This window comes from Pseudomyrmex gracilis, unplaced genomic scaffold, assembly GCF_002006095.1.
Source record: "Pseudomyrmex gracilis isolate BER0280 unplaced genomic scaffold, ASM200609v1 scaffold_217, whole genome shotgun sequence".
Taxonomy (NCBI): Eukaryota; Metazoa; Arthropoda; class Insecta; order Hymenoptera; family Formicidae; genus Pseudomyrmex; species Pseudomyrmex gracilis.
Window position 1 is genome coordinate 64,100 of NW_018020801.1, and position 27,043 is coordinate 91,142.

The window sequence follows — 27,043 nt, forward strand, 5'->3', positions numbered from 1 at the left end:
TTGTGGTGTAATGACGATGGTGTTGTCGTTATCGCAGCTAATTTTGTCGCTAGTCGGTTACGAATCCGACTGGTTCTTATTGTGTAATCGTTTCAGTGGCGCAGCAGACATGAGCGTGATACAATCGATAGATATCGGTCGCGAGATCGCGACATCGTCGCGTTAACAACGCGATGTCAACTAATATATAAAAGTACGATTTCACTACTATGAGTAGGTACTGATTACACGACACTATTTGTGCGAAATGTTTATATGCGCCGGAAACTATCGTATCGGGAGTCTTTTCTTATCTCAACACATACGTGAAGTACGTATTTGTAACCGTATGTAATCGCATATAATGCAGGGGAATCAAGTCGTGTGTTATAAGATAAAAAAAAAAAAATAAAATAAAAACGACCTAAATTATTTACTTATCAATTTATTCTTGAATTTCTTAAAACTATCACTGTACACTCATGCAGCTGTGGAGCGATAACGCAATCGGTTTTAAGATAAACACACTATATACGTGGTGTAAATAAAATTCTTTGAAAAAAGTTTTTTTTAATTGGATGCACGAAGAAGTGTTTCTACTGGATTTATTTCTACTAGAGTAAAAACCTTGTAATCAATAATATTTCTACGAAGAAAAATAATGGATTAAAAATAATAAATTTCAATTGCAACAAAATATCAGATAATTAATTCAACACAACGCAAGGAGTGTATTGCAAACATCCTACTGAATGAAAAAAAAAGTCAAACTAACGCTATTTTAGAAACTTTATTAATTAAAAACTCTCTCTCTCTACAAGGGTAATTAATTTTTAGTGCTTATCAATTATGCAATATTCGTCGAGTTCACGGCCGAAAGATGTGAAGATCGAGTTAATTATTGGATCGACTTATTTCTTTGAGAGAAACGGTATATGTAAAGCGAGAATGGTGAAAGTGTGCGGCACGCACGCACGCACGCACGCACGCACGCACGCACATCTCGTCCCATCGGGAGCGAAAGAATCTCGTTTCTCTTCCCACGTGGATAATTCGATCAATTTTTTTCCGTCCGCCGTCTCTCTCTCTTTTTCTTTTCCGCTTTAATGACGTCTTTAACTATTTACTAGCGTTGTTCAAGTTTCTTCCGTTCGCAATTTGCTATCTCGAACGTGTCACGGGAGAGAATTTGTTTACTAATCGAGTAATATCATTAAATAATTTGTGTGTGTGTGTGTGTGTGTGTGTTTGTGCGTGCGCGCGCGCTGTAATTTCGCGAGGCTTTGAGTTTTATCGCAAAATTTCTTTTCTCTGTTTATGTCATGTGAATAAAGTGATCGTGCATGCTAAAAGACATCTATGTGAATATGTGGTTTAGCGCATGGTATACACATCCTCGTGCCCATATGTACGTACGTGTATAGAACGTCTCGCATAATCAAGTTTCAACGACGCGGTTTCGTGACGAAGTTGAAGATTCAAAATGAAATTCTTGATGACGGATTTTCTTCACAGTTTTGAGAAGTTTTTTTCATTCTCGCTCTTTAACAACGCAAAGTCTGTTTCACAAAAATGTTGTTAAAAAAAAAAGAGATAGTTAAATTTACAAAAAAAACCAAAGACCTTGCATATTCTGTTTTGTATTTTTTTTGTGTGTAAAGTGTAAAATTGCGGATATTCGTAACTTGATTTGTTTTCGAGCGGTCGCGATGATGATTTTTTATCGCGACCGGTCGCGAATCTGCGACTATATAAAAAACATTTTCGCAAACACGACAACGAAACACACCTCGCTCTTCAAAATCGTCCGGGTCTGCGATTGAAACTCGACACGACGAAAATTTGCGACGAGACGCTCTGTGCATACACACACGTGTTTATTAATTAATAAATAATGATCGTGCTTGAATGTAAAAGACAAATCGTAAAAGGTAGCATGTGCAAGACATCTAAGATAAAAAACACACGTAACACACCTAACGCTATGACGACTAATTTTTGCTAGCTCTAGGAGCACAAGGATACTTGATTTTGTGAGACAGTGTGAAAAAAGAGAAATCTAATTAAGAAGAGAATTCATGCCGAAGGGAGACGTTTTTTTTTTCGGTGGCTCGAATCGTATCAGTTTCGCGCCGTGCCGCGTTTTTTTTTACCTGTGTGTCGTTTATCGTTTTCTTCCTCTGCCGGTCGCATTTTCGCACTGACTCGCAGTCTGTGATTTACAATTGTTCGTATAAAATCTCTCTCTTTCTCTCTCGAGACTTTGTTTTTTAAACGTGAAAGAAATCAGGAAAAAAAAAAGCAAAAAACAGAATTTTCTTCAGCAATTGCATTTTTTTTCCGACAATTAAATTTTACTTTGCGCCATTTTACTTGCTTTGCAAGTAACGTCAACAGTTTCCAGTTGATTATATCTATTGCTCACCGAACTACTTTTGGCGTTTTTTTTTTTCGATAATTGTTTTACGTAAACGCGATCCGCGGATAGATTGAAATGCAACCGCGACCTCGCTGCCGGAAGTTTATGATGTCTCGTTGTTCTCTGTTATAATGCGATTTTTATTGCGAGACGCTTTATTGCCGCGCCGTGCGCAATCCTCTCTTTCCTCTCTCTCTCTCTCTCTGTGTTATTTTCTCTCTGCCAATTATATTTCACCGTAACGCTCTCACAATTCGATTGTAGCGCGGCCGTTCGTGCGGAAAGGGAACTTCGCTTCGCGTCGAGTAGTTACCAGGTAACTTTGAGAAAAATAGATTCGTGCTATCTTCAATAAATAACAATAATGACGGGTAACGGTAAAACTAAGTTACTGTGGAAATTTTATAAATTACAAAAAAGTCATCGGACAGTTAATAAGCAAAGACAGAAATAATATGTATCTAAATAAAAACAATTGAGAAGCGATAGTTGAATACAATAGATTTGTGTCAACAAATAGCACATCTCTATATATGTATTTGAAACTAATTATATCAAAAAAAGGTAAAATATCAGAAATAATTAGCTTTAGCAATTATAGTTTTTTTTTTTTTTTTTTTTTTTTTTTTTTTTTTTCATATATTATTATGTCACTGAAACTGACGTTTGGCAACTGCGATGAACTCGATTTACGATTGCGCCTGCATTGTAAATTTTTTTTGCGGAGATGTTATCGTGATTTCCGGCGCGTTCTGCAAACGCGGTTCTCTGGCGAGAAAATCATCGTCTATTACAAACGACTGCACGCCCACTCCTTTCTAATTGAAACATGATCTTGGGTTTATCGGAATCGATGTCCCTCATTTGCGTTCTCGAACACTTTCACGACAATGTGTTTCTCTCGCGAGACACGTTTCTTAAACAAATGTTTGAAAGCGCGTCGCATGTTTCTTTCTCGTACAATTTATACGGTTTTTTTCTCATCTTCTCTCGCTAACCATCTTCGTCCCGTTATCCTGCGAGTCAGTATGCGTTAGTGCCGGACAGAGGCGAAGTAAAAAAAAACAAAAGAAAAAACTTGTACAAAAAGACGAGGGGGGAGGGGGAGAGGAGGGAGAAAAAGAAGAAAAAACAGTGCGTGTTTTTGCGAGAGAGAAAAAAGAGAAAAAGAGTCTGAGTGTTCGCTGAGAGTGGGAAAACTTACGAGGGGCCTGGCGCCCCAGTACCAGGATTTGACACGTTGCGTCAGCCCACCGAGTAGGTGGGACCTCCAACCACCGAAACCTCCACCACCTCCACTTTCCGAGCTTCTCTCTTCCCTGCTCTCGAGCTCGTCATCTTCTTCCAAATCGCGATCCCTTTCGCCGGCGCCCCGTCGCCCGTTACCGATCATCTCGGCGTCGCTACCCTCGCAACCCCCGTCGCTCTCCTGCGTCGCGACAACGCGCATCACAAACCGGGAAATACTTCATGTTAGCGCCCGATAACCATCCCCCTTGGTGTTGTTAAATTTACATAAAGTAGCACGTGTCACCGTGCGCGTTTGCGTAATTCCATTTGTTTAAAGCTACAGTTATAAGAGCTGATCAACCTCCTTTCTCTCTATTTTTCTCGGACAGCCACAGAGTTACAGTTTTTTTCCAAATTTTGAGAATCTTTTTCATCTCTTGATACAAGTTGCGCAAATGAAAAAAAAATATTTTGTACATCTTTTTTTGAAATTTTTTTCAAAGTTAATTGCTAGATCATAATGTAAAATAATGAAACGCTCGATGAGAATTGCGATTATGCGAGAAAAACGATACTTAAAAAGCGCAATGTAGTAACTTGACTCTCTCTCTCTCTCTCTCTGTTTTATAAACGATCACAGAGGACCTACATGATCGACGCGCGCGCGCGCGCACTTGAGGAACGTTTTACGCGGGGACGCGTAACGGCGTGCAGTTGGATTTGATTGTTGGCCGATCTTAACTGGAGCACGTCCTCCTAAACCGCTAAGAATCTCGTACGAGACTGGTTACACGCTACAAGACTTTACGATCTTAGTTTGCAGCAGACCGCAATTTTTAATAGCGATCGCACAATTGCAACGATTACAGAGAGAAAATCACGCGTTTTTGTTTGTTTTTTAATTTTTATTTTAAGAACAAATAAATTTATCACTTGTAATTAATATCATAATCATGTTTCCTGTATAAATTTTTGTAATATTTATTTTAAACATTTGTATATTAATTTTATATTTATATGTAAAAAGTGGAAATTTAGAATTGAGATCAACGCGGGATTAAAACGCAAGTACCGCAAAGCTCAACGTTAAAATTAAAGTTAAAAACGGGGTTTTGTCGTTTTAATTGGCGTTGTTCTAAATTCAAATCGCGTATATATTCGTGGTCAACTCAATAACCTTAGCCGGCGGCGGCAGGAAATACTAATCATCATCGGGTTATTAATGGGTCCGCTGTGTCTCGCGGTCATGTCTCGGGAGAAAGTTTCGGGACGATGATGACGTTCCGTTATATACACACACACACACGAAATGAAGATCACGTAGAACAAACCCGGAGAGGACGCCGCGTGAGAGGAACCCGTGGTTTACGATTTTACGATGTAGGTCAAATCGCCGTATACAGCGGGATCTCGGAAGATTTCCGCGGTTTAACCAGTTCCGAAGTTTCATTCTTCGAAGTATTCGAATGCCCGAATGCTTGAACGCGCTCGCGCGCGTTTCTGTGTGTTTTCTTCTTCTGTCTCAGCGTCTTTTCGCGCAAAAATAAAGCACGAAGAACCGGGAGAGATATCTCGAAACAATATTAGGTACTCGTCTATATGTGAGGACTTGTCGTATATACAAGCGAAGAGTATCGTTTTTTTACGTAACGTCGGGAAAATACGTAATAACACGATGTATTTGAGGATCATCCTTATTTCCGTTCAAACAGAGATAAGGTTTTTTCTTTTTTTTTTTCGTGTGAATTAATCGACCACACCTAACCAGGCCGTTTTTAGATCGCCATGGTTGTCGACGAGCTCAAACTCATGAATCACGTCCAACGTCGACGCGTAGGTGTCACTCACGAACTGGTTTTGCGAAATGATGCAATAGACGAGAAGTTCGACGAACTCTTTTACATTCACATATATTAGACGTGATTTCACGCGTGTTTTCATTTCCGCATTAAAATAAACGTATTTGCTCTTAGCAAATTGCTATTAATTAACGATATCGTTTTTACGATGTGGTACATATATATATATTTATGTATGTATGTATGTATGTTACGCTGTAATTTTTTATCCCGATATCGCAAGGAGAAATCATGTCGCTCTAAACTCGCTACAAAAATAAAATAAAAAGAAAAGGATACAGTTATGCTGAACAAAATTCTTTTAATTATTTATTAACGAGTACGTATTTTATATGTATATACGGCACCGTCCGATGACATTAAAAGGCGTCGTGTGGTCAGATGTGTCACGCGATCCGTCGCGTGTCGACGCATGTCGTTCCGCACATATGTTTTTCTCTTTTTATCATTGTATTTTCTTTTCTTTCGTACGAACAAAAAATTCCGATTTTTTACGTGGCGTATTTGCGATCGAACAACGACGATGCGATCTCGATAAGCCGGATTGATCCGAGATACGCTCCTGTTATCGGAGTCTCGATAGGCACATGAAAGTTTCGAAGAGAGAGAATACAGATCCGAGAGGACCCCGTGTGTGTATGTGTGTGTGTTTGTGTGTAACCTGCATTCGCGACATGCAGCCTGCCAATCTGGCAACGTCGGGTGGCGTCCGGTTTTAGGAATGTATGCCGCGAATTTGAGGCCCAAAAGCACAAAATTCCTACAGCAACATGAAAAAAATACTTAATTATTTGGTGTCTTATTTTTTGAAAAAAAAAAATATTGTAAGAAATAGAATAACGAACTAATATTTAGAAATTTTACGAAGTTTCTTTTTTTTCCTTCGGGTTCTCCGCTTTCGAACCTGAGAGCGTTTTGCTTTCCTGTTGCCGCCCTGTCGTCTACGTTCCTGACCTTCTCTCACCTGTTACCTGCCCTCTCCCCTCTGCGCCAAGCCTCTTTTTCTCGCTCGCTTCATGCGGTTTCTCTCTTGCTCTCTCGGTCCCCACCTCTACTACATTTGTTGTTCTCATTCTCTCTCTCCCTCTCTCTCTCTCTCTCTCTTTCTTTTCAATGCGATCTCTCCCTTCCTCTTCAGGAGTTGACTCACTCTTGATCAGGTAAACGTAAACCTGTAAGCCGCCACTTCATGTCCGATTCCTGAATCAGTCGCTCAGCCACCAGCAAATCGAACGCTACTCTCAGTAGTGTTTTCTCGGACCGAATTTCTCTCTGCAACACGTTCATCATCATCATCATCATCATCATCATTTTATCTCGCAAGCACCATCTCGTGAGATCCAGAGGCTATTGATTCGGATCGCGATTGAATCTTGAACTTTGGTCGAAGTTCAGACGTTCAGCAGGTATCTTTATTATTAAGCGTGAAAATTTTGGGAAGTTCTGATTTTAAGGAAAAAAGTCGCGCTCGCGCAAAAATGAAAAAACTAACTCCCTCTCCACTTTCATATAACTATAGACTTTTTCTCACTCAATATTTTTAAAATGTTTTGTATTGTTTTTTTGTTTTTGTTTTATACATAGTGTTTATGTTTATTTATGTATATACAGTTTATATTTAACAACGTTATTATTTATCAATTTTGTGCATAGAGAAGTTTGCACTTTTTATTATATTTCATTTTTACGCGCGCGCGAACGCGCGCAAATATTTATCGGATATTTTTGCAATGAATATTTTAATCATAGAGGGAAGTTATACGTAGAAAATATTGCACTTAAAATATTTTTTTTTATTTTATATACGGGAATGGTATCTGTATGTGAGTTAAAGAGCGTCTCGTTTGACACATTTCGATTTTACATTCGTATTGCGATGTCAGTCACGTAGTCCTTGAAGTTGACCGAGTCAGCGAATGTAACATTATATATCAATTCAGTATTTATTGTTGAAGAGAATTTCGCTAACAGTTTCTCGCAAATTGATTCCGACGAAGAAAATATCTCGCAATTATTTTCATTTTTCATATTGCGAACAAAATTTATTTAAGCCTCATCGCGAGAGGCTGTTTTTGCATAGTTTACTTTTCACAGTTAAGTGCATCCGAGCAATATATACACACACACATACATATATATGTCGAAAAGCGGACGTGATAATTGTTCAAGCTGCGAGAACCTCCCTCCCGAGCGGGCCGAGTTTTTCCACGAATCGCTCGATTTAGCGCTTTGTGCTCAATGAACAGCGTTCTGTTGACTGGAGCAAGATAACTGGCACATAACGCGTATATACGTATACGTGTAAAAACGCAAATGTGAGAAAAAAATGATTTTCATACGCGCGCAAAAGTTTTTAACGTATTTTTTGTTAAAACAAAAACTCGAATGTTTGCTATGCCTTGATTGAATCTCAAACAATTGTTGGATATCGAAAACTTCTCTATTGCGCAATATTGAAAAGCTCCCTGATTTACATTTCGCGTAATTGCGCTGCTTCTGTTAGGAAACCGCGCGAACCGCAGTGCTTGATGAAATCCGGCCGCAGCGAGATCATTAAGCCAAAGAGAAGGTGCATAATAATCCGGGCGCGCAAAACCGCGTAAGCACGAACGCACCTGCATAACACACAGACGGAAGGCGATCGATAATATAAACTTGCTATAAAATTTATCAGGCTCTGCTACTTACGTCCGCTTCTAATATGCGAGGAATGTGCAAATATAATTCTAATCGCGCAAATATGCAAGTTCTTCGAAATTCTAGAGAATAATTTTTTTCCTGAGAAAAATCAGGAATTTTCCGACCTTTGAATTGACAAAGTTCAAAGTTTTTAGAGTCTTATCTTTAACATTTTTAACATTTTTAGCCCTTCGTAGTCAGACATGGGTCTCCCACTCGGAAATTGCGCATCAGCGTTTCTAGAAAAAAAAAGTTTTTCTTTAAACGCTTATTATCTTCGAAACTACTAGAGATTTTTCAAATTTGTTTTTTTTTATCGCGACGCAGAAGTGTTCAAACTTTCGATTAACAAAAAACAAAGAAATTGAAAAAAAAAATTGATTTTTCGCGGAAAGTCGCGCGGGGGTCTCGCAGACCCGGTCTAACTAGAAATCGTCATTTTTGGACAAGGTCTGGTCACAAAGGGTTAATTACTGTACACAAGTGCGAATCCACATCTCGGATAAATTCGTTTGTCGAAACGGTGAAAAATAAAAAAATAAAAATTTGAAAAAAAACTCGCGCTTGTGAGAACTTTATTATAGACAAGATACTTGAAATGCTTCTCGAGAATAAACGTCGGGACTGTAAAGTGTATCTTTTTTTATCCGCGTTTGAAAAGCGCTCGCTGCTGCGCATAACGCTTAGAATTTCGTCCGCTCTCGGTTTCGCGCTCGGCGCGCGAGTGAGTGTTTTTTTGTTCACCTTTGGCTCATTCTCGTTTGAGAGAGACCGGGTGTAAACAAGATCATAAAATTATTCCGGTAGATCGTGTTATTATTCTCTTCCCCGCGCTTTAAGGATCTTTCACGCGCGCAACTTTAATCTCCGCGATCGCTCGTAAAATTCTCGATTTCGAGACGCCTGAGATTCGCGCGCGAGGCTTTTTGTCGTTTGTCGCGAACCAAATTAGTTTCAATCAGGTTTTATAGAGTCAAATTGTCAATGAAATTGAATTTTTGTTTTTTCTGTTCAACAAAATCGTCTGTTTCTTCAATTGGTTTAAAATTCACAAACAATAGTTGTTGACTTCACAGAATCTGTATAATCCTTAACTCCCGAAACCCCTTTCTCCGTTGAACTCTACAACTTCCACATACAAAGTTCCACACAGTTTTGTTAATTTTAGAAATCGGAATCTTACTGGCTTTCAGCTTCCGAACTCGCAACTCTCCTCGATTACTCTCTCGTCGGTTCGCCGTTCAATAATTGCCGTTACAAACTCGTGTGAATCGCTTTGCTTGCTTCTCAGAAGAACGAGAGAAGAAGAAGAGATCATGGAGTCCTGGCTGAGTGACGTACAGCGCGTGCGAATCCCGCGGCCCAAGTTCGGCAGCGGCAATTCCGTGAGACGGTCCAACTCGTCGGTGCAGCACTCGGTGCGACCAGAGATACACTTGCATCGGCAGAGTCAGGACGTGGCCAAGGCCACCGAAGAGCTGCGCCAGGCTCTTCAGGACAAGCTCTGATCGACCTCGCTTCAGGCCGTCAGGAAACTTCATGTACAACCTCTTCGCCATCTCTGTACCTGTCTGCTACAAAAAGAATCTCGACTCGACGCCGGATCTCTTCTTATCTCCTTCCGCGTTTTACGAGTCTCTTTTATCGGCGTCAATTTTGTTCGCGAATTTTTCGTCAAAACAGATTTTCTACGATTTTCGGTTCTACTTTGACATTAATTTCGCGTAAATTACAATTCAACATTTGTTCTCTTTGTTTAACACAAATCGGATAAAATTTTACGGACTTTATTGTTTTTGTCGCATTATTTTAGATTGAAAAGCGAGAGTTGTAGACATTAAGAATCATTTTCACTTGTAAATCATTTTGTTTTTGAACGTAAGTGAGAGTCAAAATATGAAATATGTTTCTTGAAGATTTTTTTGGTCGATAGAAAGTCCGAATGCGAACTTGGATAGAAATCGACTCGTCGTCGAGCGGGAGTTTCCCGCGAAGGGAATTTTGCCAGAGAGGTACGTTATCACTTTGGTACATCTCTGGCGAGCTGTGGATCGGTCATGCGGAAGAGTGAGCTCAGCGTCGGAAGATCGGGACGAGGGATATGTGTGTACTTCGGCAAGAACACACGGCGAAGAACGAACATCATCCTCTTCTCTGCATCTCGGCTAATCGATCGCGCGTCGTTAGGTGCAATTAGTCGGGAGAGGGCAATTTGGCGCGGCAGCATCTTCGCCGAGCGTGACTTATGACAAGGATCTCTCCGAAGGACTGTTCACGAGAGTGACTTTCGCGATTTTAAGGTCGATCTGCTGCTTATCGAGCAGCTAGCGTACGTATAAGATAAAAAAAAGGCGTAATCCGCAGATCGTCGTCCAACAGTAAAAAACAAAAAAAACTGACGAGGTCAGCTTCGACCAGACGTGTCAACTGTAACGCGTGATTACTGTGCGCAAGGATATTATATTTCTCGAAAAAAATATTATATTTTGTAATTAAAAAAAAGAAGCATAATTCGTACATTATGGAATAACTGTCGCTTAAAAATAAGACAAAGTTTGTAATTGCGCATATATTTTAATTAAGAAGTTAAAATGTATTCGCTTCATTATTTATGATAAATTATTCTAGTTCGCTATATGTTATAGTACATACTTTTTATATTATCTCTGTGTCACTGGGGATTCGCAAGCGCGCGAGTTGCATCAGTGAATTTTATTGTTATCTAATTTTTTTGTACAAAAAAAATGAAATAATAAAGTATACGAGTAGAAACCTGTGTTCGTAAATCAGTGATCACTGTTGAGTGATTCAACAAATCTCTCGCGAACGTGAAAATGAATTTTGCATTGTGTATGCCTCATCTCTCAATAACCTTTTTTCTCATTTCTATCGTCGTCGTAAGTTTTACGCGCGTTATTACAACGTGAACTTCGTTTTGCGAGAAATAAATCTATACGTAATCGATACGTAAGCCGCTTTTAAGCTATCCTAAGCGAGTGACTAATAGCGGAACCTCATTAATCGGAAACGAGCGGCTTTAATTAGTCTTATTCTAATGAGACGACGCGCGTCTGCTTTCTCTCCGACCTTCTCCTCCTTTCTACCGCCTGTGCGCGCTTGTGCTCTCATTTCGCAAACAGCGGTCGTTTCCAGATAACGTAAATCATGCAATCCGCAGACGATCGTAAATCTCTTAAATGCGAAAAGAACAAGGTCAGTGAGTAAAAGTCAGTATTCAGAAAATAAATAATCGTGTATTTTAATTGAAATTTGAATTTCCATAATTCCAAACATTACTTTTCTCGAATCCTAGTCTGCACGTTTTTTTTATTGAATATTTATTAAAACTCCTTAATCCACAATAATAGTTTTGAACAAATTTTGAAAATACAAATTGACAACTACATACATGCACAACTTAATTAATAATATATATATTTATTAATTTAGCGAATTTGTGCATGAAATAATTTCCACAACGAGTTGCTGTGTAAAATTTGTTATGTCAGTTATAGATACGAATTGATTGTGCGCAATTTGATTTACAAAGTTCATACACACACACACACACTATTAATGTATTTAATATAAATTGTAATAATTTGTAATTATTATCGACGGAATTACCAAAGTACCTTGAATTTTGCGAAAACGGATAAACAATTGAAAATCACTTTCTTTCTTTCTCTCTCTATTTATAGATATTTAATACACTCAAGTAGATTTCCACTTTGGACGAAAAATATCAAAAGAGAAAAACTCGTGTTTATTTTTGTTCTATTTACGTTCTTCTTATTTTTCGCGGAAAAAATCGCATAGTTTTCCGCTTTTTTCCAACAATAAGAATATCTCCACTTCGAAATACATTGTATCTTTCCTCGCTGAAACGGCAGAATTCTAGATTTGTCGCGTGAATGGCAAATTGCGCGCGAGCGCGCGCGAATAGGCTTGGTTTTAATCCCTCACTTATTACGGGAACAATCTGCTGGGGGATTTTCGCGTAGAAACGGACTATCGGCGGGACGACTATCAATCGATGGAACGGGAATGGAACAAAGTGAGACCATGAAACACGGATTCCACGTTCCTTTTAGTGTTTGCTCTCCTCCGCCCAGCTTATCGAGAATCCCTCACTCTGAATGCCTTCCTCTTTCCCGACGCGCAATAAGACGAGTACACCGATGCATTATGAAGAATGCACAGGGTGAGCTATTTATTCTCATAAAACTTTTAAAAAGTCGAGTTTTCCCTCGCTTTTTTAAATTAAATTCTACCAAGTTGTAAACTTACGTAAATAAATTACAAATTCCACGAAAAAACTTCTACAAAATAAAAAAAGAAAAAAACTATTTTTTTAGTGGATAGTGAATTTATAGATGAACAAAATTGCGGTAGATCCGAAACACACACCCCATATACATATCGCACTATCGACTCCGCGATGACGATTTTAATAATTTCCCACCGACACGTTAATTAACTCTTCGATGTCGTTTTTGCTCTCGGTTGTTTGTCTTTATCTTGGGAGTCTTTGAATTCCTCGCGCAACTACCACATTTCATTGAAAATACTTCTTCAATGCGCGATGTACGCGCGATTTCTTATATACAACATTAAGTCACTTTTCTAAGACGTTTTTCTAAGAAAGTTCATTTGCTTAACTCTCTATTAATATTTTATTATCTTGTTGGTGTATCTGTAGATTGTAGGATTCGAATAAATTATAGACGATCGCCAACTAAAAATCAAAACGAAAGCGCGAAGATGGCGCGTTCATTACTTGGAGAATCGGAATAACGACCTCGGCACGGCATTATATGTAGTTCTCCGAGCTCGTCATTATTATCTTAATTATATCGGTCCGCCCTTGACATTGGCTTCTGATTCTTTCCGAACACGATCGTCTATCCTTGCCAACGTGCCCTCTCGATTATCTCAATTGCACATCGTGTTCGCTCTCGCGTGCAGAGAGAGTATTTGAATTCTTTTTTCTCTGGCTCCTCTGCGCGATAGTTAAAGCCGAGAATCGAGGGATAATGAGGAGATAACTCTGCGAAATTCTCAAAGGAAAAATTTTCTTCTCGTACTTGTAGAAAAAAAAAAATCTAATTGGCTCCTCTCTCTCTCTCTCTTTCTCTTGAAATAAAAATATATTGTAAAATTTTTAATGTGTATTTTTAATCTCATAAATTATCTGGAATATTTAACAATTTCTTTGAAACTAGTAACAAATGTTTATCTGTAAGCTAATAAAAAATTATCAATAGCAAGAATGCGATTTTAGTTGTTATTGAAGTAATTGTTTTTAAGTTCGCAAGTTTTTACAACAAATTTTTTTCACTAGGTTAATCTTTGTTTTTTGGCGAAATATACGTGACCGCGTGAACTTTTTCGAGCGCGGGAAAGAAATTCCGATGATCGGTATTTTCTATCGCGATGCCACTCGAGAGAGATTCAGCAGAGCTGAGAAATGTCGTTACGGTGCCCCATAAAACCGCAGTTTCTTCATTATCCTGTTCTATACACATCTTGCCTTTGAGAAGGCAATTTGGATTTTTTTTTCCCCCAACGCGCGCGGAGGCCACGGATGTAATAGTCAGTTGAAGTCGTTATTTTCAGAAGAAGTACCGAACGATGGTAGGGCACTTTTCAGTTGAAACTATCCTGCGTCAATGACGTAGGATCGGTAATACTGTGGCTGCCCGAGCTGCCCTTTCATTGGTCCGTTTCGTGCCGCGGCGCTCGCTCGCTCGCACATCGCTCCGATCATCTCTGCGCATCACGTTCTTTCACCCGAACGATTCTCATTGAACCCTCGTCATATTTCCGAGGAAACCTTCTTTCTCTTTCCACTCCCTATTGCCTGTCATTTATCATCTCGAAATTATTACACCGACTTCACAAAGAAATCTCTAACTTTTAAAAAATGTGTTTACGCGCGTGGAAGATAAAAAAAAAAATTCATAATTTGAGCGCTGAAGTTTTCAATAAACAAAAAAAAGAAACAAAATATCGAGAAGAAACAAGTTCGCTCGGTCAAGATAGCGGTTGAAATCGACTTTCACAAGTTCGAAGTTCAAGTTCTCAGAGCGATCAGTTATCGTCTCCAATAAATTTCTGTTTAATAACTTTCTTCAGTTTTTTAGAGATAAATAAAAAAATTTCCAAGCCTATGTCTAACAAAAAAAAATGAAATTTTTGATCGACAACAAGCAATTTTTTGCTTGACACATCTATTTCTTTTTTTATTTACCGGAGAGCAACGCTAATCTGTGTTTATTCGGCATTGTTCTCGTTTGCTAAATCGAGGGATTAACACGACCGCGATCATTATCGTATAAAATCGAATATCGAAATTGTCGAATGTTTGCAAGATAGATATTTCGCACGGGTCTAAATGATCATTAGTGTTCACACGAGTTGCTAATTGACTATAACGATCTCTACTGTACACGATAGGATGAGCTCTGATAATCCACTACTTTGAACCTATCCTATAATAACATATATCGATGCGATCATGCGATTGTCTCCCAGGGATTTGTCACGGGGATATATATTTGCAGTTGTGCGATTGACACACAGAACAAATACACAAACACACGAGTCATATCACATCGCTAATGTGTAATATTAATTTTTATATTATTTGTTTTACGCGATCAAACACGATCAACGAAAGAGAAAATTTGTTTGAGAAAAAAAGAAGAATATTTTTCGAATCTTTTTCAAAGTGTATACGCAGAGATTTCTCGAGTCGACGTTACCTAAGATGCAATTTGCATAAGATGAAAGAGACGTCGCTTAAGATTCACGTGATGTCTGCGACACGCGATATACTTAACTCTGTAAACAGTAATTCACGTTTGCATAATTATTCTCCCCGCCTTCAACAAGCCGGCAATGTGCCATACATTACGTAAGTCGGATGTAAACTGCGATATATATATATATATATAAAGCGTATTAATTTTATATGTGCAGAATTTTTCTCCTAGATTTTTTCCTCGATCTCCTCGAGAGAAAAAATATCGCACGATCGCTTGTCTACACCTCTACAAGAGAGATCGTCTATGTGTTCTAAAAAAACGATACTCTAACTTTGCTCGAAAGACTAGGCTAATTCTTTCCTTCTGTTTTTGATGTTGTTCCTACAATAGCCGTTCCCCTACGAGAGAGTTGCGATAAATCTAATCTTGAAATATTGAATCTATGAAAATCCTTAGCCATTGAAGATATTCAGATTCGTCTTACAAAGAAACAAGCGATTGTAAATATCTGTCGAAATTGTTTAATTGAAATATTTACTTAAGAAAACATTTTTTTTCAAAATTAAACATTTGTATCTTTTTCTGAAATGTACGAAAATTAGATTTTCGTTTTTTTTACGAGAAAATAAACCTTCAAAGTTTTTATTGAAATATAGTTGTAGGAAAAATAAAGTGTCGCGACATTAATGAATTTTTGTATTTTCTTTCGGAGTTTGCAACTTCGGAATTTTTCGATAGCGTCGGAGAAGATACAAAAAATGCTTTTAAGTGTCGTGTGTTCGATGATTTGTGCCAAATCACTCACCAAATTGTCCGGATGCAAGTGGTGGCTGTAATCTCTGGGGTTACCCCGCGAACCACCCGGGGAACTGTGTCTACGACCTCGTCCGTTCTCGATTTCGTCGTCGTAATCCTGGAAAAAAAGGACGCAATTCGTGTTTCATTCGGATCGGTCGTCGTCAATTAGTTCGTTTTTTCTTTTTGACAAACATATCGACGGCGCAAATTTTTATTAGTGATAAAAAATTCGCGTATATCTAGGCGTATCCCTTCAACCTTCTCACCCTCATTAACGCGGCGAAAAAAATCCATAATATATATATATATATATTTATGACAAAGTTTAGAAAGAACAGATTTTTAGCTACTTTGATATATATTTTCCTGTTTTCTCGGAATATACTTTCTAGATCTATTCTTTATTTTCGAATTTTTGTTTAACATCTAAGTTGAATCGAATCATTTAAAATAATCACTGCGGCGGTTGATGCGCCGCGGCGGTTCGACGAGGATACGCCCGCAGTACCTGATTGTCGCACTCGTCATCGTTGGAGAGGGCGAGGTCGGAGGTCGTCACTTGGTGCTGCTGCGCCCTCCTGCAGCCCACTCTGCAATTGGCAAAATTTCCATTTCAGAACCACCCCCGCCCCGCAACGCGACGCGACGCGACCGCTCTTTTCATCAATCGTCGCGCGCAAAATCGTCTTATTAAACCGTCCTATTGCTGTTTCATCGGGACGATCGCTCCTCGAACACGGAAGATCAATCGCCCCGATCGGAAACAAAGGGAAGGTGATAAAATCCAGAAAAACAATTCTGAGAATTTTTCTCAGATGTGATTATCGCGAACGTTCAAGAGTGTTCGGGTTAATTTTTTTTTTATTAGACAGACACACTTTGTCTTTTGAGAAGATATTAAGAGAGAGCGAATTTGCTGAAAAATTCGTGAAGGTTCAATCGCACGCGCGGCAACCTACCCTTCGTCTCGTTATTATTATTATTTCTATCATCTACCGGAAGCAAATATTTTGGCTTGGATAATAATTCTCTAAAGTTTCAGAAAGCAACATTTCTGGGAATTGCAGTTCCATTTTCGGAAAGCGCCGAAACGATGGTAATCCGAGTTACATCTGCAATTTCGTATAGTTCACACATTTGGAACACTTTGGGTATATATAATTGTAATCAGCGCGTGTTAAATGTTGCTTAACGTCGTCAAAGTGCGATCACAATATAACCGCATCGGACCAGTTTCGGACCAAAATTCTCCGAACGAAAATGGAGCTGCGTAACTTTGAGAATAAGAGAGAGAGAGAGAGAGAGAGACAGAGAAAGAGAGAGAGAGAGAGAGAGAGAGCTTTATGATGAATGAGATCATCTCTCTGAAGATCAGTCAATGAACCTGCCGATGACGAGCGACTATTTGGTTTCGAGATATGGTTTCAAAGCTGCTGCTCGGCGCGGTGACAAAGCTTGTAGATAGACGAGGAGAGATTCTTACCCGGAAAGGTTGGAAAGCAGTATGGAGCACATGAAGGCTACGAGGCATCGACGTGGCAAGCAGGTTCTACAATCGCGATTAATAGTTCGCTTTTGGAGCGCGACATCGCGACGGTATATAGACGTCTCACTGCGGACGTTCGACGGGGACGAGCGACTTCGGATTGCAGGTGGCGTCGATCAAATTTTTTTTATTATTTACAGTCACACATTTGTTTTATTTTATTTTCACATTTTTTCAATACATTTTTACGTCCCGTTTTTCGGGAAAAAATTGGATTAATCTCCGCAATCTTTTCTGCGTTTCTCTGTATTATACAAATTTATTTATTTTTGAAGTAATTGACATATTTAAAAAACAATTTGTATATGTTCCATATGTTCGGAAAGCGAAAAACATGATCTGATCGCGAATTACTTGAAGAATGTAAATTTACACAGGGAAAAGAATTAAGTTTTCTAATTTCCGTAATTAAAAGAAGCATTTTAAAGTCGCCAAATAAAATACGAGTCATTTATTTTTAGATCCAGGAAACCAATTAGCAGCGGCGGGAAGATACATTTGCGTATTTCAGGTCGCAGATGTTATTGATAGCATCCTTCTCTCTTTTATTCACTTATTGATTTTCTAAATTAGACTCACTTTTTTTCGCACCACTCTATTTTGATAGTCGAGAAAACAAATTTTGCTCGTAGATTACTCGACGTTGTGCGAATTAAATTTTTGTATTTTTTTTTTCCGGATCGATTTTACCGCAATATCAGTAGCGACGGAATAGAATTTTAATCCGAGTTGCGCGTTATTAAGATACGAGATGATGATTAATTCGAGATTAAATCTAATTCCGGCGAAATTGGAGAAGCGTGGAATCACCCCGCGGACAACGCGCGAGGATTCAGACTGCTTTTATTTCTGGCTCTGCGAACGAATTAGCGAGACGTAAATACGTCTAATGAGATCTCTGGCGAGAGAGAGAACTCGTCACAGCTCGCGATGAACGGGAGGAGAGCTTGGTGGACGAGCGTCGCGACGAACGTTTCGTTACCGAGGCGATTACGATACTGGGTGACTCCCGAAGCTCATTTGTTTCATTCTGTTACCCGGGATACGACCTAGTGGTAAGAAAGCACGCCGGTGTGAAAATTTCAAGGGCTCTCCCGTCGTTTCTTGGCTCGTTTAAAAGACCGCGCACCGCGTACAGGGTGTTCCAGAAGCTCCGGAATCATCGTTAAGTGGACGAGTGCGCTTGAAGGTAAAATCCAGTGACACACTTGGCGCACAAACATTTCCGAATCATATAAAACAAAAATATACGAAAAGATCATTATTATTATTTATCAAAGAAAGTACTTATTTATCAAAAAAAAAAAGAATTAGATCGAAAAATTTTGATGTTGCCGTATCGAGATTTTATAAATAAAAATAATATTGTTTAACTTGTACAATTTAGATTAGAAAATTAAATTTTGTTCTTCTTTTTGTTCCATTAGAGAAAACAAAATAATTACTTCGAGTATCTCAAAGTTTTATTTTTGTAAGTATAAAAAATATCAACGATAGAAATTTGTTTTTATTTCTAATTATTATTGTTTTTATCTGAAACACCTTGTACACACACACGGGTGTTATGACGTCAGAAGCGGGGAAATCTCGCTCGACCTGTCGGCTTTTTCGCAGTGCTTGTCGCCACACGATAATAAATAAATCACTTATTTGCCAAAAAAGAAACTGCGCCGGTTAAAACACGCGCCTCTTTCTCATGCACTTCTCGTGTATTTTGTTGGTACAATTTTCTATGTCGCGGTTTGTATGTATGTGATATTTATATACACACCTGTGTACAAACAAAAGCGCGTTGCGGTAAAGAAATTATAAATTGCAATAAGGTTTAACGAAACAATTGTGTAGAGAAACAAACCTGTGGGGAAAAAATTCTTACACGAAAAATTTCTCAATTCAATCTGATATAAATTGTATTCTCGCGGGGAAAAACGTAAAATAAAAGAAAGAGAAAATCATCGGAAATTTTTCTGACAATTTTTTTTTCAACCAAAATACAGAATATTTTCATAAAAGGCAAGCGAGAAAATATCACTTTTGTCTGTTGATGTAACGCAAAACACGAAGTTTCTTCTCCGAACCGAGGGAGAGTTTTGTTTCGCAAAGAAAGTTTGTTCGATTCGCGACAAAAGACAGAATTCGCGGTTAAAAGATTAGATCGGTGGACGATGAAGAGACGTTGGTATTGAAATAACTCGCGCGCGCATTCTCGTACATCAAAAGCAGAATGTTCGTTCGTCCGTGTTCATTCATTATCAGACGACGAGGCGAATCAACGTGAAAACTATCAAAAGCTCGTGCCAGGCAAATTTCATCATCCGCGGTCCGTAACGATATTGGTTCTCGCCGCATTCGTGCTCGCTCTATCGATCTTGCAAAATTTACTTTCGTACAATTCAATAAGTGTGTATGCATTCGCGCGTACATTCGCGGAGAGAAAGTTAATGCGAATTCACAGATATGACGCGGCGGAAAAACGAAGTAGAAACGCGTTTGATTTTTTTCCCCGAACACTTCGATCTTAATTCCATTGCTATGACGCTCGGCACAGAGCGCCTTATAAATAATCACTATATACGTTTATGTTTTATTTTATATCAGTTCGAAAAACTAATAAACAGTTTGTTAACCTTTTGCGGACAGACATGGGTCTTTCAGACCCACTCCAAAATTGCGTATCGGTGTTTCTAGTAAAAATAATTTATTTTTTTTAATGCTTATATCTTCGAAACTACTAGAAATTTTTTCCATTTGTTTTATTCTTTTTTTATCGGCGCAGAATTGTTCAAACTTTCAATAAAAAAAAAAAAACAAAACAAAACTTGAAAAAATATTGGATTTCTTGCAGAGATATTCGATTTTAAAATCGCGTGGGTCTCACATACCCAAGTCTGACTCGTACACTGAAAAAAACAGTTTTGTTGAAATTACCAAATTTTGATAATCCCAACCAAAATTTTGTTTCTCGAACACTTTATTTGATTTGATTTACCAAATTTTTATCAACAAAACCGTTTTTTTTCAGTGTAGGTAATTTTTTATTAGGTCTGTCGGCGAAGGATTAATCCATCAAAGTAAAGAAGATTCTACATCAACAATAATTTCGCCGAAAAAAGAAATCTTCATTAAAAATGTCTTATTTTTGCAGATTACTTTTTTATGATTATATGTTAATTAAAACAATGTTGTATAAAATCTTCTCTCGCTATTTCTACAATAATAATTATCGGAGATAAATGTTCCCTTCAAATTGAGAGAAGCTTTTAATTCCGCCAAAAATTCTCGTTCCATTTCTGTCCGCGTGTTAATTTTCAATTCAGTGATAATTATCTCGACAATTCCCCGTTTAATAAAATGTAATCGGTTTAGAATTTATTATTATTGTTATTATACCGGAACGACGCGCCCGTCGTTATTAATTCTATTATCGGCGTTCTCTTCTCTGATGTCGGAAATTTCACGTTTTAATAACAATCATCAAACGAAATCGGTTTCTATGCGCCCCTTCCTCCCTCTCCCGCATGCGCTGCAACGCAACAGCTGCTTCCTAACCGTGAAATCGAAAGCTACATAAAGCTGCTACGTCGGGGATATAGTCGCGACGTTTCGAGCGTGTCGCGCGGGAAGGAAATGAGAACAGTGAAAACTGTCGTGCGGCAAAACTCGCGCGCGCCACGCCGACTAAATCCGCCTCGATTATCGATTTCCCTCCCACGCGCTGCCACGTGGAAAACGCCACCTTCGGCGCGCGGCGGCGGCGACGGCGACGATTCGTCCTATACCACGTTATTCCGGTGGATTTGTGTATAACATGTATTTCATCTTCGTCACTTTGACGCGAGTCGGCATCTCCAAAATGCCCCTACGAGACTTTCCAGATCGAAAAATTATTTGCTTACGTCAATTCTCTCTTTATGTATCCGCACTTTGATTTCCGACGAGTTAATAGGATTTTTCGACGGCCTATGTTGCGATTCTCGAAATTTCTCGCATATTCAATATCGACAAAAATTTCGTCGACGTTATTATTACATCGAATTTTCATCGAGAGATTCATTAAGATTTTATTACGCGTTTTATTCGCTCGGTTGAAAATTTAAATCCGAGTGTTGTTATAACGACGCGCGCGGGAATCTCGAAACTCGATCGCGCCGAGCGAACGAAAACGCTATATACGTATTGCGCGCATCTCTCCGTGTTTGTATTGCGAAAAATTACGCGCATCGCGATTTTCTAATTTTCGCGATACGGACGTAACGGACGTGCATGGACGAAGAGCAACAATGAGCCACCCGGCTGTTTCCGACTCGGTCAAACAGCGAAAGTAACAGCCCATTAGCGTCACGACGACGCGACGGACAAGTTGCGGCGATGAAGGTGAAGTGCATCGAACCGTTGCATCGAAGCGTTCTTGCACGCATCGAGTCTGTTTACTTATCCGGGAAGGGGATTTTCTCTCTCTCTCTCTCTCTCTCTCTCTCTCTAACTAGTTCGATGCCGAGGAGAAGAAGAAGGGGAGAGGGGGAGGGGAGGGAGACACGACCTGCAGAAGGAAATGAAGTAACGATGTATCGCGTGTATCCTACAGAGAAACGCCATTACGTTAATCTAATCCCTTTTCCAACTTGGAAGCCGGCGGATTTTTTGCCGCCGCGATCTCTTCGCCTGGGCGAATTCCGCTCGGGCAAAGTTGAACTCTCTCTCGCGCGAAGCGAGAGCAATCAGCTGTTTGTTGAATAATCAATAATACACCGCGAACCAAAAGCGAATTGTCGCTCGCTACACAGATTGTTCTGATTCGCAATCGCGCTGTTATAATCGTAATAAACGTGATTAAAACGAGAAGTTTTCCGATGAGAATTCGAAGAGGATTTGACTTCTCGTCGACGAAGAGACTCGAGCTCGAGTTATCCACGTGCGCCACACAACCGTTAATATTACATTTTACATCATATAAACTCGGGAGAATTTAACTTCCTAATAACTCTCGCTGTCGCGGGGGAAATTATATATATACATATATACACACACACACACATATACATAGGGTGTCTGAAAAATTTTGTTACGGCAAAATTGTGAGGATGATCGAGTCAATCTAAACAGAAAAGTCACTTAGCGCGTTGCAAAACTCGCAATATTTATTGAGTTGTTCATTAATTACTGTGAGCCAGTGAGCGCGTGGGAAGCACGCGGTAGTCCGGACCATCTATGTAGATAAGATTTTCAGTTGTATTCCGTCGCCGTAAGAATCAAGCTGATCGCGAAAAGCTCGCGTGTTTGCTTTGCCTCTTCGTTGTTAGAAGATTGCACAGAGAATAAGCTATTTTTTTACAATTCAAACACAAAACACACTTGCAGAATTCGGGCCTCCCGCGCGTTCATTGGCTCGCGTTAATTAATTAACAACTTAATAAATATTCGAAATTTTGCAAAACAATAGTAAAAAATAGTAAATAACCTTTTCCGTTGACTCAATCTATCTTCACACTTCGGCTGAAAAATTTTTCAGACATCCTGTATATATGAAAATTCGAGCGATCCCGTATTATAATAAGATATCTAGTATTCGAAAGATGGGCAGACTCGGCAAACACACCCTGCGTAAACATTATCGCGCTTCGCTAAACTCCGTTGCTGGTAATGAATGTGATTGGCAAAGTGAATCATTATGTTCCTCGCTAACTAGCTTCTCTCGCGTATTTACATGAGACACAAACTCAAGCGCAACTGCGGGAGCAAAATCTTATAATGCGAGAATCGCTGTATATCAAGAGAGAGAGGGAAGGAGAAAAGTGGTGAGGGTGGTGAGTTAACGCCGGAAGGATCGTCGCTGCCATTTCGAACAGGCGCGGCGTTGTTCTCTATTATCTTGCGTGTGAGAAGTTTCAAAATCGTCGACTTCAAAACGAAATTTCCTAACAAACTTCGCGACGTTAATAACCAGATTGTGAATTTTCTTTGCGAAAAAACGCTATCCGGTCGTTGTTCAAGATGGCGGCTCGCGAAAGGAAGGGACACTTCCGGCGTTAAAGAAACTCTTGCGGTCGACCTGGTCCTGGGCATGTCGGCCCCGAGACCGCTGTCCTCGCTCGGCGACCTATACTCCTGGCTATCCCGCGGCAGAAGTGGTCCCGTCACTCCCAGTGGGTCTCCCTCGACGTCCACCAGTCGTCCCGGACGGCAACAACCACCACCGGACACACCCCTCTGCGAGAAATCAGATGTCCTGTCATGCCGTACCCGTTTTTTCTTTACGTCACCGCGTAAAAAAAAAGAATAAAAAAACAGAATGCTTTCCATCTGTCTTTCTTTCTTTCTTTCCCTCGAACGAGGGGCGAGATCGGGCGATCGATGATTTTATCGGCGCGTTATCGTGCGACAGAATGATATAGGAAATGTCTCACGTGGCTTTTAGGGAGTAATTTTTTTATCGGCCAGCCCCGCAATATTCCATTTACGACGAACATCAGTGACCATTGGTTTTTTTTTTTTTTTTTTTTTTTTTTTTTTTTTTTTTATCATCGCATGCACAAAAAATGTCGATGCTTTAATTTACTTCCACAGCAATAAATGAAAAACAATAAAAATTCGTAATACGAAAGAAGCTTTCAAACACTTTCATTAAACTAACAACATACAAAAGAATAACTATTAAAACACTAAAAAACTTATTTAATTATTTATCATTTACAGCGAAAATCGTAATTTTCACATATAAATTTTCAAAAATAAATTTCTTCAAATATTAAAAAAATAATTAATAATTTTTCGTCTTTTTATACATATATATGTATATATATTGAAAGAGAATAAAACTCAACACTGTATAAAATAGTTGTGCATTCAAATAGCGATTTTCATAGTTTTACTTGTTTCATTTCTGCGGGGAGAAAAGATGGTTTCGCGCACGCGTTAACCCCATCGGACATCGATTAGTCTTGAGCCCACCTGTTTCGGTATCATAATTGGAGTTTCTGACATCGGTGCAAATGAGCGATTTAACAATAATTCATCATCGATCGACGAGTCATCGCGCGTCGTTCCGCCTGCACAACATTTGTCTTCAATCTGATGCTTGATTTACGACGCTCTCTCCAATCTCTATACGAGATCTTGTCTGCAAAATTATCGGCGCGCGCGCGATGCGATCCGAAACGAACGGATCGTCGTAAATCAAGCGTCGATTCGTCGATCCGATCTGTCGATCGAGTGGAAACTTCGTAGAGTCGCGAAAAAATTTCAACTTGACTTTTTTGTTTGAGCTCGCGTGCAAACGCACGAGAACGGTCTTTTCCTGAAAACGAAAACTCTTCCTCTTTTTTTTTTTCAATTCCGCGACTCGCTCGCAATCGGTTTCTCGCGAGTTCACACGGAAACGGAACGAAGTGTTTTTTTGATTCTCGCGAGAATGCTGTTTCTCTTGCGAGATAGAAGGAAGAAGGAAAATGGTGTGTGTGTTCTTGGCAAGCATATCAGCTTTCTACTTGTCCGCTAGCACAGCAAGCATCTAATATCATACACGATCTAAGATCGTAATCTAAACTAACGAGAAGAACAGAGAATGCAATGTGCGAGAGCGCATCTCCTCTTGAAAAAACAAAAAGTTTTTAACAATAAGAACTCGTTGTTTCGATTGAAGTGAAAAATGAACAAAAAAAATACTACAATTATAATAAAATCGCTTAGGTATATTATATAAGTTTCATATATATATATATATATATATTATGTCCATAATATTTTTGTACGTATTACCTTGTATTTTCAATTTACATAACGTTTTAAATTATAATCGTACAATAATTTTAACGTGACATCCGATATTTTCTCTATTATCGATTTCTGTTTGAAATTTTCGATTAAAGTATTTTTTCTTCCACTTGTCGTAATTGTGGCAGAAAAAAGAAAATTAGCACAACAACAGAAACGTCGAAAACATCGGTTTCTCGAGACTGACGACAAATACTGACAAAACGCAGGAAATAAGATAGCGCAGTATAAGCAAGTTTATGTAAAAAACAAAAAAAATACATAGCAATTAGCGGTGATTGAGAGCTATATACGTATATATGTGTATAAATATATATACACGCACACATACAAAAGTAACAAGAATGCATATATATATATAACTTCTTAGGAGAAAGAGAAAGAAAGAGAAAGAAGTAGCTGAGAAAAAAGCTGCGGTCGAACGAACAAAATTTTTATTCTAATTAAAATATTGCATCGAGATTGATGTTACGCAACGAATCACTAGCTGATTCACTATACGAAAAATCTATGACTACCAGAACTCTCTATTGTTCTATAAAAAAATTCATGGCGTTAAATGTAAAAAAAAAAAAAAAAATGAAGCGTCTGCTTACAAAAATATGAATGATTTGTCGTTTCTAGCTTTGGCGATTACATATGTATTACTATAATTACCACTAAAACTCACATCAACGATAGTTGTCATTCAAATGTTTAACAAAAAAATCTAATCTCTGAATATATTAAGCTTCAAGATTTTGAGGAAATACTCTTTTTTACAGAGAAATATGACAAAATTGATCGTCGCATCGATACGTCATTTGCTCAACAAACTTTCTCGATATTTCCTCGAACGAGAGTAAAGAAGGTTTGTTCATTATCAAGCAGCTGTTATCCTCAATGCAGCGAGAAAGAGAGATAATATAGAGAGAAAGATAGAGACAGAGATATAAAGATAAAGATATAGAGATAGAGACGAAGGGATTGCAAGTCATTTTCCTGAAAGACGAGAGTCATGCTTTTGTCGAGGAGAAGATAACGACAAACCAGCACGATCAAACGGATTATATAGGATTGTTAGTGATTTTTAGCGATCGATGTGCGCGTTCTCTCTTTTTTTTTTCCATCGAGATCGACGTGAAAGGTTCTTCCGCGTACGGCCTCCAGGAGGATCGGAGGATCCTCTGCCGAGGCTCTCTTTAAATTCTCCCCGAGGACGTCTTCCTGCGTGGCGTTCTCCATTTCCCCTCGCACCTCTCCGATCGATTTACTCGATCGCGAATTTCAGGTTCTCTTCGACTCTCGGCGAATCGCGCATCTGCGTCGATCATCGGTAACGAGCGAAAACGAAATTCTTTTTACGCGCGTGCGTAAAAAAATTATTTTTGAAAATTTGATGTATATGTATCTTTTTTTAATTATAATAACGACGAATTTGTGGTCGATTATCGTTCATATTTATCTCGAGAAACTCGGACTTGTTCGCATAATTTCGCTTGTTCTCGGTGAGAGACGGTGTTCCTTTTCGACGCACGAGGATTGTTTTTGTTAAAAAAAAAAAAAAAACGTTTTTGTTTTTTTCGCGAACTCCAACAAACGCAAAGCGATTTCAAGTGTTTCGAGTAGTCAGGGTGAACAGACACATCCACAGAGCACAGTGAGTGAAGAGAGAAGAGAGAGAAAGTCAGTTCTATACATATCATCGTAGAGACAAGAATCGTAAAAAAAAAAAAACGTGTGTCCTGTACGTGAGAGTTAACAATGCGCGTTAATCGCGCGTGTGATTTGCGCGAGATTTGTGTGTGTGTGTGTGTGTGTGTGTGTGTGTCGGGTCCGTGTAAGCTCGGAGAATATGAATAGAATGTCGTAAGGATGGGTTAAACTCACCGGAAGATCGTGCAACGAAGGAGTTACTATTAAGTCCGAATGAGCGCGGTCGCCTTTTCTCTGGAAAAAAAAGCGAAAAGGAAAGTCTTGATATTTCTCCCGCGCTGGTCTCTCGCTTTCGGCT

The 27,043-nt window shown here is 39.0% G+C and overlaps 1 protein-coding gene across 2 annotated transcripts in view; it reads right to left on the reverse strand.

The window, feature by feature from the left end:
* The window catches only part of LOC109858650 (whirlin-like), a 67,181-nt gene that overhangs the window by 8,836 nt on the left and 31,302 nt on the right, over positions 1-27,043 (reverse strand). Inside the window, exons 8-11 of one of the 2 annotated variants that reach the window (XM_020436130.1) lie at positions 26,920-26,979; positions 23,330-23,487; positions 16,243-16,324; positions 15,742-15,849 (exon numbers count right to left, since the gene is read on the reverse strand). In XM_020436130.1, coding sequence (XP_020291719.1) covers positions 15,742-15,849; positions 16,243-16,324; positions 23,330-23,487; positions 26,920-26,979 — 408 coding nt within the window. The remainder of the gene's footprint in view (positions 1-15,741; positions 15,850-16,242; positions 16,325-23,329; positions 23,488-26,919; positions 26,980-27,043) is intronic. The other variant, XM_020436131.1, reaches the window with a different exon arrangement.